This window comes from Paramormyrops kingsleyae, chromosome 1 (assembly GCF_048594095.1).
Source record: "Paramormyrops kingsleyae isolate MSU_618 chromosome 1, PKINGS_0.4, whole genome shotgun sequence".
NCBI lineage: Eukaryota > Metazoa > Chordata > Actinopteri > Osteoglossiformes > Mormyridae > Paramormyrops > Paramormyrops kingsleyae.
Window position 1 is genome coordinate 7,231,068 of NC_132797.1, and position 13,195 is coordinate 7,244,262.

Sequence of the window (13,195 nt, forward strand, 5' to 3'; positions counted from 1 at the left end):
CTAGCTTGACAGCGAAGGCCGCAGTGGCCTTAGCAAAGGTGATTTGACCTCCGTGGGCTCCATGTGTCACTGGCACCCTGGGTTCTGCCTCCCAAGCTCATCACGGCCCCCGGTGGAGAACTCTGTGAGCCGGATCCATCCCGACATCGACCCGAAAGTGTGTCATTAGCCGATTGCTTCATCGATTGCTGTTTGTTTGGTTAATATAATTAAACAGTCAGTCGATTATGTCTTTAGAGAGCCAGAATCATCAAAGCAGGTTTGAATCGTTAGGAAGATAAATCATTATAGCTCTGTGAGCTGTAGGCTCTTGCTCCTCCGCTGCTTATTATTATTACTGTTAGGGTCATTATTAAGCTCCCCCTGCACCCCTCACCCCATGGTGGCCCAGATGGTCTCTGAAAGCTACTGCGTTTTGAGCAGCTGTGTGCTCATTCTGAGTGATCACTATCGACAGTACTGAAAGGTCACTGTGTGCGTTCATTGTGTGTGGTCACTGTCCCTGGTACTGAAAAGTCACTGTGTGTGGTCCCTGTGTATGGTCACTGTCCCTGGTACTGAAAAGTCACTGTGTGCGTTCATTGTGTGTGGTCACTGTCCCTGGTACTGAAAAGTCACTGTGTGTGGTCCCTGTGTATGGTCACTGTCCCTGGTACTGAAAAGTCACTGTGTGCGTTCATTGTGTGTGGTCACTGTCCCTGTTACTGAAAGGTCACTGTGTGCGTTCATTGTGTGTGGTCACTGTCCCTGGTACTGAAAAGTCACTGTGTGTGGTCCATGTGTATGGTCACTGTCCCTGGTACTGAAAAGTCACTGTGTGCGTTCATTGTGTGTGGTCACTGTCCCTGTTACTGAAAGGTCACTGTGTGCGTTCATTGTGTGTGGTCACTGTCCCTGGTACTGAAAAGTCACTGTGTGTGGTCCATGTGTATGGTCACTGTCCCTGGTACTGAAAAGTCACTGTGTGTAGTCACTGTGTATGGTCACTGTCCCTGGTACTGAAAAGTCGCTGTGTCTGGTCACTGTGTATGGTCACTGTCCCTGGTACTGAAAGGTCACTGTGTGCGTTCATTGTGTGTGGTCACTGTCCCTGGTACTGAAAAGTCACTGTGTGTGGTCCATGTGTATGGTCACTGTCCCTGGTACTGAAAAGTCACTGTGTGTAGTCACTGTGTATGGTCACTGTCCCTGGTACTGAAGGGTCACTGTGTGCGTTCATTGTGTGTGGTCACTGTCCCTGGTACTGAAAGGTCACTGTGTGCGTTCATTGTGTGTGGTCACTGTCCCTGTTACTGAAAGGTCACTGTGTGCGTTCATTGTGTATGGTCACTGTCCCTGGTACTGAAAAGTCACTGTGTGTGGTCCATGAGTATGGTCACTGTCCCTGGTACTGAAAAGTCACTGTGTGTAGTCACTGTGTATGGTCACTGTCCCTGGGACTGAAAAGTTGCTGTGTCTGGTCACTGTGTATGGTCACTGTCCCTGGTGCTGAAAGGTCACTGTGTGCGTTCATTGTGTGTGGTCACTGTCCCTGGTACTGAAAAGTTGCTGTGTCTGGTCACTGTGTACGGTCACTGTCCCTGGTGCTAAAAGGTTGCTGTGTGTGGCCACAGTGTGTGGTCACTGTCCCTGGGACTGAAAAGTCGCTGCGTGTGGTCACTGTGTATGGTCACTGTGTATGGTCACTGTGTATGGTCACTGGTTCTCAAAGGTCTCTGTGTGCGGTCACTGTGTGTGGATACTGTTACTGGTGCTGAAAGGTCGCTGTCTAGTCAGTGCTTGTGGTCGCTGTCTGTGTTCACTGTGTGTGGTCGCTGTCCCTGGGGCTGAAAGGTCACTGTCTGTGGTCACTGTCTGTGGTCACTGTGCGTGGTCACTGTGTGTGGTCGCTGTCCCTGGGGCTGAAAGGTCACTTTCTGTGGTCGCTGTCTGTGGTCGCTGTCTGTGGTCACTGTGCGTGGTCACTGTGCGTGGTCGCTGTCCCTGGAGCTGATAGGTCACTGTCCATGCTTCTAGCGGAAGATTCTGGTTGATCCCAGATACATTTTCACAAAGTAAAGGTCAGAGTTATGCAACCTGTCCCTTTTAAGTAACATCATCCTACTACGGTCTTTGTGATGATTATCACCATGAGCCTGAGATTTAAAAAACACACAAACCACCTCCTTTGCATGTAAGTCGCGTGTTTTCAGTCAGTAGCTTGGCATCGCGGGGTGTTGAAGGCTCTGCTGTGCTTCCTCACCTACGGCAGTTTGGGTGGATTTTACTCTGGCAAGATGCTGGGAATCGTGTCTGGAGGTTTTGGTCTCTGCATGAATTACATGTTGCTTTAAATGTATGATATTTCATTGCAGTATTTGCATGTTTGCTGTGATCATAAAGCCTGTTCTCTTGAACCATGTACTTCATTTGTTCTGGACTTTTGTTCTTTTTGTTCTGTGTGTGTGTGTGTGTGTGTGTGTGTGTGTGTGTTGAAGCACGGCTCACGCATGACCAGGTACACACTGCATCTGGCTGCCCTGTTGTTTTTATGGTAACCATGACAACATTCTACCGGGCGCACTGAGGTACATTTGTGCATCGACACTTCATAGACCTTTTATGTGCATTTTTACTTAATTTGCTTTCAATAAATAGATACTCTTCTTCATGTCAGTGTGATTGACGTGTAGTATAGCAGGCTAATAGGTTTCCCCTAATTGCCCATAGTGTTTCCTGTCACGACCTGCTCGTCCAACCCTGTCCTAACAGTCTCCCAGCCCCCCACCCCCGACACTCGTGCCCCTGTAGTAGATAAGCGGGGTGGAACCGGATGATCCATCTTCCGGTGACCATAATGATGCCCACATGCAGCTGGTTTCTGAAGTGACCCGGCGCTGGCGTAGCTGCTGGTAAAGCCGGCCTCGTCGGAGCAGTATGTTCCCTGAGCCTGTAAGCCTGTAATGGGCTGATCTATTCCATCCTACAGTGAAGGCGTAACAGAAACAGTCATTCTTCTGGATTTATGAGGGCTCCCCCTCCTGGCAGGGAGGGCTTTCAGGGTTTCGGTGACTGCTCTGGACCCGGGGCGGGGGCACATGTGATTCTGTCCCAGTACGATTCTGTTCCCTCAATGTACATCTGATAATATCTCATATCGGGAATATAAAGTCCCGGGATTGTACGGGTACCATCAGCGTGTGAGGATCCTTCCTCCTACGTGACCGCCATGCGCTCCACATGAGGCCGTCGAGAGCTCGAGTGGCTCTCAGAGAGACTCTTAAAGAAAACATGGTGCTCTCCTTCCTCCCGCTTTCATGAGATATCAAAGGACCCAGAGCTCGACAGGTGAACCAGAAAGCCCGGCACTCTCTGCCTGCTCAGCTGAGGCCCCTCCTCCGCTGCTCCCGTTCAGGTCGGGGGGGCCCAGAGGCGGGGACCATGCATATGATTGGCAGGGCAATAAATCTGCTGCTGATGGCGTAACCTAGCAACCACTGAATTAACTGGCGTCGGGGACAGATGTCACCTGCTTTGATGTTGCTGGTGTAAACACTCAATCCAGGTGTCAAACACGCTTTGTGTCTTCTGTCGGTAGATTATCCTAAACTCTGCCATTATCTGTCACTAAATCCTGATTTTGCTCAGGAATGATTTTGCTTTGTTAAGTCACCCTCTCTGCATGATTTTTTTACGCACCGTAATGTTTACGTTGAAGCAGATGTGGACACTGGTGCTGAATGTTCAGTGCATCACAGGTTTTCCCCACAGTATCAGTTAAATTCCTACATTCCCTCTCATCCGTGATAAACCAGCACTTCTGACTTTAACATGTGCTGCATGTTCTGTTTACTGTGTTCAAATCACACTAGTTTGTATGTTTAGTTGCTTAGCAACAACATTATTACTCATTTAAGCAATCTGGTGTTTAATTTGGCTCTAGTTCCGAGGAACTTGAAGTTTCAAAGCCATATTCTTATCTACTTCACTACCTGCTGTCTGTATTACACGTTACATATTTGCATTTTCCTTGTGGCACATTTGCCTCTAGGTAATAATTTTGCATTTCGATCTGATGGCTGGTGATCCATCAGCTTACAGTCTTGAGAGATGTATGTTGTTTGTTAAAAGTGTTTCGTCACTAATTCCAACTCCTTCGACCCCCTCCCCCCCCTTTCTCCTCCTCAGTGCTGAGCATCGGCGAGGGGGGATTCTGGGAAGGCACCGTCAAGGGCCGGACTGGCTGGTTCCCCGCGGAATGTGTGGAGGAGGTGCAGATGCGACAGTATGACCCGCGACTGGGTAAGAATCCGGGCCGGTCTTCCAGACTGCCCATGATCCTTCCATCGGGACCCATGCTCGTCCCAGACGGGCCCTCTCTGAAGCAGCCTTCTGTGGGTGGAGGGGGAGGGGGGGGGGCGGTGTGATTCCGGGAAACCTGGCCAAATATCGGTCTGTTTACAAGCATGATAGGCTCGCCAAAGGTTGACCGTAGTGACCGAGAAGGGAGAGGCGTGAAGGTGTCCCCGAGCCTCGGAGATGGAGGAGATGAAGGACTCGTGCGTCTTTGCATCAAGGTTCAGGAGATGAAGCCGTGAAGCTGTGTGATGCTGTCCAGCGACCAGAGAAGCTGCCCAGTAAAGCAACCAGAAATCAGCGGTGGGATATCAGCTGGCCCCGTTTGCGTCTAGTGTTGCTGGACTGGCCCGTATTTCCTGGCCGTCAGCCATCGAGGGCTTAGCCCTCCCCGCTGGGGAAGGAATCCCATTAAAGGAGGTGCATAAATCAAGTGCAAGAGGTATTAACCAGGGAGGCGGCCCGCGGCTCCCTCTCAGGCAGGCACTCCTGGGCCTCCAGCTCCCGTGTAATTATGGGATGGCCAAGGTGGATGTTCTTAATGTGGGGGGGAGGAAGGAGACTTGTAGCATAAAAATAATTCCAGGGCGCCAGCAAACTTTGAAGATTTGATATCGTTTATAGTGTTTGATTTACTGTTTGGCTTCTCGCGTTTGAGGAAGATTAACTCAGCGGCGTCCTGGCTGGATTTACATGCCCGAATAGAGAACATCAGTCATGTGACACGCAGCTCTTCTCGCTTCACATACGTTTGAATCAGGGGTTTTATTCGCTCAATATTTACTTTCTGTTCCGCTGTTAACACACAGACCTGTTTCCACGATGGCATCATGTCACCATCTTGCAATCAAGGTCCCCCAGTCTTTTTACAGAGTGCCCTTCACAGCACAGATTGTCCAGCAATACATTATTAGTTTTATGGATGTTAAAGGAGTATAAAAATATTGAAAATATAGAAGATGAGAAACGTCAGATTTTTCCACAGCAACAAGTTAATTGATTTACCCGTTCAAGTGAGCAAATGTCCCCTCGTTATCGTCTCAGAATGACTTGGGTGTCCGTTTCTCCATATTGTACGTAAGAGCGCCCCCTGTTGGCAGGTTAAAGCAAACGCAGGCTGCCTCTGACCTCTGGAGAGCAACATGAGGTCAAGTAGTAAGGTCAGCCAGGGGTGACAATCAGGGTCAGGGAGTCTGTGTTCCTGTTCCCTCCGCCGGTTAATCGATGTCCGGAGCGATGTCAGAGATAATTGGGAAGAGGAGCAGAGGAAACGCCTCCCTCTGCACGCAGGGCAGCTACCTGATGGCCGTAGAGACGACTCGTGCCTCCGGGATGACCCCGTTTCCCTGGCGACCACCTGTGTCCAGCCGGTCATGTCACCCCCAAGTGCAGTTGCATCCCCTTCAGCCAGCTGCTTCGTGTCACTGAGAAGAGCGGGAGGGCGAATCCGCCAGCGACCAGACCCAGGGACACAGACAGTCCCAGCATTCCTGTGCAGAGGGACGGAATGGATCCGATCCAGGTGCTGGCTGGCGCTGAGGCTGGTCCCATTTTTATTAAAAGGAGCATTGTCTGATATTTTGGGTGTTCTTGCAGTCCTGCTTTGCCAGCCTGCAATGGGGGCATCGTTCTGAGTTATGATGATGTTCAGTGACTTGGGGTGGTGAGTGTTTTTGACCAGCAAGCAGAAGTGCAGTAGTAGATGGACCAGGAAGTGGAGCCATAGGGCCAGATCTCCAGGGTACCTCCTGGACTGACTCGCGGGAGGGGCGCACTGTGAATCTGACGGACCTTTTCCAGAAACCTCCGCGATGGTCTTGAATCTGGCACTCAGTGGATCAGCGTGGAGGAGGGGAATCCTTACCTGATTAAAGACGGAACATGGATGTGAGGCATTAATGCCCGAGTAATGATGCGGCCATCGCCAGGCAGGAGTGGCGCGCTGGGACAGCGGCCACCTGACAGAGTAGTGAGCGTGTCACATGGTCATGCTCGGTAACACCTGTGAGTCACCCAGCTCCCCCTTTCACTCCTCCTCATTCATTTGTTGTCCTTAATAAGGTCTGTGTCGCTGTTAACACTCGGTTCACCATGGCCGTGCACGACCTTCATCTGCGGGACGCTCATCTGCTGAAGCCTAAAGGTGATTTCCGGAAATTTAACACCATGAGCCCAGCTGATTGGAAGCTTATTTTCGGGGCTGAAACACCGCACCCTCAGACCCCGTAGGTGGCTTGTAATAGAATATTTTTAAGTCCGTATCAATGTTTGAATTTTGCCGTCCAGGACGGTGCATGTGCTCTCTGTGGTTTGATCTTACCAGAAGATTCCAGCAAATGTGTGGTTTCCGCCGTTGAGGAAGTAGGATATTATGCAGTCCCTCCAGTTACTAACGAATCAACCACCAGGGCCTGGTTTCTAACTTCTGCTAAATGTACAAGAGGTACGCATCCCTGTAACCCATGACCTAATCGTTTGGCACTCCTTTCGTTTTCATTTATCATTATTATTATACAGCTCACATTAAGTTTTCTTAGATAAATAAAGCAGAATCAGAGCTTCTGGACCTGTGAAAGGCAGCCCCCTAGGCTTCATACCCCCGGAGACAGGCCCGAGCATTTTCACAACACCTCTTTTGAGTTGTCTTGCCACCTTAAAGGCTGCAACAAACCTTGACCCCAACCTGTGTCTGCGCAGGTGTGAGCAGGAGTGCGCAGACAGGACGCACATACACGCTACGCACTGTGTGCGGATATTGCAGATCTCGATTCAGCGAGCAGCCAGCCTGCTGGCTCTGCCTTCACTTTCACGCCCTCGGCCCAATGATGAAAAATCACCACAATCGGCGTCCAGGTTTCTGAAGAGATATCGGACACCTGATCTGAGTCAGAGGCCCTAAATCACTGGAACTTTCTGGCCGAGTTGGGTGACAGGGCACCCTGCCAGCCAGCCAGCATGGGGACGTCCTGGGGGGGAGGTTCTCATTCTGCAATTTGCTCCCCTCCCCATGTCCTTCTCCAGCTCCCAGGGGGAATCCTGTCTTTCATTTAAATGGCCTTTATGTTAATCTCGCATGTAAATCAAAGGCTGCTTTCCATATTTGGAGCTATATTTGGGTAAATAATTAATCCATCTTTAGTGGATCACTGCCAGCTTTCAGGTCCTGATCGGCTTTCGGACAAGACCAGACTGCTTCATCTGCTCATTTGCATTTATCGCCATCTCGCTGAAGTGCCCGCATAACTGATATCGTACAAATTATGCCATCCATCCATCCATCCATCCATCCCTCATCCATCCATCCCTCATTCATCCATCCATCCCTCATTCATCCATCCATCCATAACTGCATGTCCAGTTCAGGTGTTTGCTGAGAAGTATAGCTTGACAACAGCAGAAAACCAAAACTGTTAAGACACAGATCATTCTACATTTCTTATTCAGGGAGCATTACGGAGCTGTTGTCTTCTGGGCTTCCAGTGCAGCAAGGGCCCGTTCTCTGAGTATGTCGGGACACCGTGTCCCCTGTCTTATCCACTGTGTCCATGATGTGTCACTCACTCCAGTGAGGAATTAGCGTGACATGGGCATGAGGGCAGCATGTGGCTCAGTGGGCTGAGCCTGTGTGCCTGTAATCAGAAGGTCACCAATTCAAACCCAGCCTCAGCATCTCTGCAGGTCCTTGAGCAAGGCCCTTAACCCCCAGCTCCCTGGGCGCCACTATGGGTGGCTGCCCTTCGCAGACAACTTACAGTAGAGCAAGTTGAGGGAGGCGTAAAGACAATTTCCCCACGGGGATTAATAAAGTGTTGATTATTATTTATTATTGTTACATGACCCAGTACAGACATCCTATGCGGACCTGCTTCACCAAAGCAAAACAGTCAGTGTAGGAATCCCCTTGTTTGACTTGTAAGCCCCCCCCCACCACCCCGGGGCAATGAGTCACCCTGCCATGAATCACCATAACCCGAATCCAGACTGGCTCGTCTTTTAAATCACAGATTTATGTTTATGGGACTTTAAGAACATTCACACTTCCATCTCATCAACCCTCCCCTGCCTCCCCTTCTCTGTTGTCATCCTGTTTTCACTGAAAGCTTTAAAGCGTCATTCAGTTTTCTGTAGAGAGATTAGTTCAGCGCAATGTGTCCTAAAAGAAGAGTTTGGGGAAAGTACCTCTATCTCAGGTGGCTAACACCCCTGCCCTTTAATCGGGAGATAAGGAGACGGTGTTCTTGGACAGACTCAGATCTCCCTCCGGCTTTCGACTTTGGACAGAAGCCCAGTGTTCATCTAGACAGAGTGTCCTCAGTCAGCCGTCTAGAACGGACGTTATGTCAGAAGTGCAGATGGTGAAGCCAGTGCTTCTTTAGAGACTGAGATCACTCGCATATGGTGCCTTCACCAACATGTGCACTGTAACGGCAGCCTTGTGATGACTGGACAGTTTTGTGGAGCTACAAGTCGTGTTTCTGTACAATGTGCTCCAAGAAGGTCAGAGGTCTGTGTTGGACTTATGTAACAGGCAAAGAGTAGAGGTACAGGTGGAGCTTCGGCCAGCAGGTCGAATTCTCACTGGCACTGTAACAGCAGCTGTCTCCCTAAGTTAAAGATAAATACTGCCCTATCCAGGGAGTGTTTGATCTCTCCCAGGAGCACCTGACTTATCTTAGGATTTCTAGTCCGAGGCCTCCTCACCTTTCCTAGATTTGCATGGCTTGTCCCAGGCCTGCTTCGCCTTTCTTAGATTTACCTGGTCTATCCCAGGCCTGCTTCATCTTTCTTAGATTTACCTGGTCTATCCCAGGCCTGCTTCACCTTTCTTAGATTTACCTGGTCTATCCCAGGCCTGCTTCACCTTTCTTAGATTTACCTGGTCTATCCCAGGCCTGCTTCACCTTTCTTAGATTTACCTGGTCTATCCCAGGACTGCCTCACCTTTCCTTGCTTTGCCTGGTCTATCCCAGGACTGCCTCACCTTTCCTAGATTTTCCTGGTCTATCCCAGGACTGCCTCACTTTTCCTAGTTTTACCTGGTCTATCACAGGACTGCCTCACTTTTCCTAGTTTTGCCTGGTCTATCACAGGACTGCCTCACTTTTCCTAGTTTTGCCTGGTCTATCCCAGGACTGCCTCACCTTTCCTAGTTTTACCTGGTCTATCCCAGGACTGCCTCACTTTTCCTAGTTTTGCCTGGTCTATCCCAGGACTGCCTCACCTTTCCTTGCTTTGCCTGGTCTATCCCAGGCCTGCCTCACCTTTCCTAGTTTTACCTGGTCTATCCCAGGACTGCCTCACTTTTCCTAGTTTTGCCTGGTCTATCCCATGACTGCCTCACCTTTCCTAGATTTGCCTGGTCTATCCTAGGACTGCCTCACTTTTCCTAGTTTTACCTGGTCTATCCCAGGACTGCCTCACCTTTCCTTGCTTTGCCTGGTCTATCCCAGGACTGCCTCACCTTTCCTAGTTTTACCTGGTCTATCCCAGGACTGCCTCACTTTTCCTAATTTTGCCTGGTCTATCCCAGGACTGCCTCACCTTTCCTAGATTTGCCTGGTGTATCCTAGGACTGCCTCACTTTTCCTAGATTTACCTGGTCTATCCCAGGACTGCCTTACCTTTCCTTGCTTTGCCTGGTCTATCCCAGGCCTGCTTCACTTTTCCTAGAATTGCCTGGTTTATCCCAAGGACCTAGGGCTGGTATCACAAAGCTTAGCTGAATAAAGCATTCCTTGCTTAGCTGGATAATTTTGAGGATAAGTAGGGATAACTCTTCTTAGCAGGATACATCACCACGGTAATGAATGAATGAATCTTTATTGTCATCATACAAAATACGATGAAATTGGATGCAGTCCCTTCAGTGCAAATATGGCATAATTAATTAAATAAATAATAAACGTGTTTAAAAACATAAATAAAAATTCAGCACTAAAACACAATGAAATTACACTAAAATTTGTATTATGCATAGACTAAAAGTGCAGGGCTACAGGGCAGGTTACATTTCAGGATCACAAATCTCAAACTGCTTAGACCAATCAAACATAAAAAGTTGTATATTAACTGATGTAACAAATGGGCTTTCCCAAACTCTTGGAATGGCTTGGCCATGAGATTCCTGTAATTGCAGTAAAGTTAGCTATATATTCATTGTTCAGTCTTCCAGCTGTAATATCTTTCATCAAGCAAGCCAGGCAGTTTTTAATCACAGACCTTTAATGTCCACAGGCAGAGATGCACACTGATCATTTTTGCGTTTCAAACCCTTTTGCTATGTGCGCTAAATCTTTTTAACGTCTATGAAAAGCGTCGATCTCTGCTGTAATGAGACATTGGTCCAGCATTTTGAGTTGATAACAACTCTTGAACACCCCTTGGTTTTCCAGATTACTGAGGAATTGTAATTAACATTTGAATGTTGGCATGTGAACTTCATGTTAAAAAGCTGTCGCTTTCTTACAGTCACTGGTGGTGAATGGACACAGGGCAATTATTAATAAAGATGTACAGAAATGCACAATCTGAAAATTATGTGGTGTGTATTGTACCCCATAGTCCATTCCTGAAACCACATTTTATTGAACATGTCTATGTCATTTAGTTTTATGGCCATTAGTCCATTAATTCTACCCTTTCCACTTTGAATGGTGTAAATTAGCATGGGTGTTGCTCTCCTAAAATATGTCAGTACCTGTGTCATATTCCCTGGGACAAACCCAATCTGTGCGTGTGTGAGGATTGGAAGGAATATTGAATTGGTTTTGAAGGGGGATAAGTTTATTTAATACTGAATAATAAAATGGCATCATGAATGTGAATAAAAAGATGAAGAATAATTACAAAACCCACAAAGAACATGTTTGGAAATTAAGACAATTATCTTAACAACAATCACACTGTACAGTATGTATGCATATTCACTGTCAGTGATCTTCTGCAGCATGTCTTTCTAGTTTTGGCAGTTACCAGGGTGTTACGTTTCCCCATTATTGTACTTTAGAATTCTTCATACATTACCATAATAATTCTCTGTTCCGCCAAATTGAAATATGTAGTCCGGTTGTGATCCATGCTTACGTGATTGGCTGATTGTCGCACATGGCACACTTTTATCTGCACATGCTTGGGAAGTTCAGTAAGAAAACCTGGCTTGACATAGATTGCTGATAGTCAGCATCATGATACTGTTAACCTTGGATTGCATTTCTTTGGTTTGGTCAAGCTGAAACTTATCTTCGAAGCATGATTTTGTTGAACCAGCTTCAAGATACAGGCCCCTTTCCGAGGACTCCCTGTTCTTTGCATGGACTACCTGGTTTATCCCAGGATTGCCTGACCTTTCCTAGGTCTGCCTGGCCTATCCCAGGTATATCTCTTGCCTCTTTTTTCATTAAAGTCATCCAAGCAACTTTTTCAATGTATTCAGCTGTGTATAGAAAAGCCAGACCATCATACTGCATGTCACATATCATGCTCAATGTCAGGGGTCTTCATTTCTTCACTTCCTAGTTGCACAGAAAGGATTTGCTTGGATTTTATTGAATTTATAAGCTGCGATGAAATTTCCATATTTCCCAAGTTACTAGGCTGAGGTCTGCAGTGAATACACCGGCACAGAGTATTACCACAGAGTATTATTGGGAATCATTTCAGCTACCAACACTATAAAACGGTACATTCAGCACTGGCGTTGCATAAGTGAAGCTAATTCATCTTGTTAGAGACCCACAAGGGCCTCTTTAGCTCTGTGGTTCGAATACTCTGAACTCCTTTCCAGCTCCATGAAGAGTCAGTCTGAGTGCCAATATTCAGCGATGGATTTTCATTCATACTGAGTGTCCCATGTCCTGTTCTGGTGTGCACCAACTCTCCATTTCAAACCAGCACCGGCTGATGTGCCGTGTGCTTGTATAATTTACTTCACTGTGTTTGCCTGCCAATCCCTGCCTAATTCCCCGTCTTCATTATATGGTGGACTTCCAGCTCGTTGCGGTGATTGAAATCTGACACCAGCTAACTTGCTCGTTGTTTTATGTCTGCAGCAAATGCAGTTTAATATGTCTGCATTTGCTGCACATGATGTGAAAACAGCCCCGTTTAGTGAGTGACAGGGTACCGTACAGGTGGACGTCAGAGTGAGTGCTGATGATCCCAGACAGCTTGCATTTAACCACAGGCTAATGGCCTTTCCTGAGATGCGCTAATAGCAGTCAAGCAGTGCTGGTAGCGATTAGCATGATTATTAGTGATGGTGGCTCAGTGGGTAGCCCTGTTGCTTACACCCCCAAGGCCTGGGGTCTGCTGTGTTTGCATGTTCTCCCTGTGTTGTGTGGGTTCCCTGCCGGTACTGCCTGCAGTTTGCTCCCACAGTCCATTGACATGAAGCTAAGTTAATTGGTGTCTCCTGTAGTGTGTTTTGTATTTGGATGGACTGGCATCCCAGCCAGGGTGTGCATTGTGCTTTTGGGATAGAATCAAGCCCCCAACTAACCCTAACCCTAACCCTTGTGATCCTGACAGCAGTAAGTGGTTATAAGATGGACAAACAGTAAATCTGTTCTGGTATCAGGGCAAAGGAACAGGAGGAACAGGTGGGTAATCAAGGCATGAGTCTGTGCATTAATGTGGATCACATACGAGAGGCTGTGAACCTGTGGATTTTCAGACCCTGAAGTGCTAGAATGTAATATGCATCACCTAAGAGCCAGAGAGGTGCGTCTGTTTGTGTTGTTCTCATTTATTAGGCCGGAATGCAGAGGCTATGATGGAGCACTCTTCTGGATCGGTGCTCGCGGGAAAGATAAATGACACGTTGGCTTCGGTCGAGTTTGAGGAGGCTGTTTCTGTTAACCAG

General features: G+C 47.9%; 1 protein-coding gene across 11 annotated transcripts in view; it reads left to right on the forward strand.

Annotated features, from left to right (window-relative positions):
* Positions 1–13,195, forward strand: part of shank3a (SH3 and multiple ankyrin repeat domains 3a) — a 189,710-nt gene that overhangs the window by 130,907 nt on the left and 45,608 nt on the right. For all 11 annotated transcript variants that reach the window (XR_002837898.2, XR_002837899.2, XM_023808941.2 and 8 more), the window contains one exon: positions 4,168–4,281. Coding sequence is in view for 9 of the 11 variants with exons in the window: in XM_023808941.2 (XP_023664709.2) it covers positions 4,168–4,281 (114 nt within the window). In the remaining 2 variants the exon portion in view is untranslated. The remainder of the gene's footprint in view (positions 1–4,167; positions 4,282–13,195) is intronic.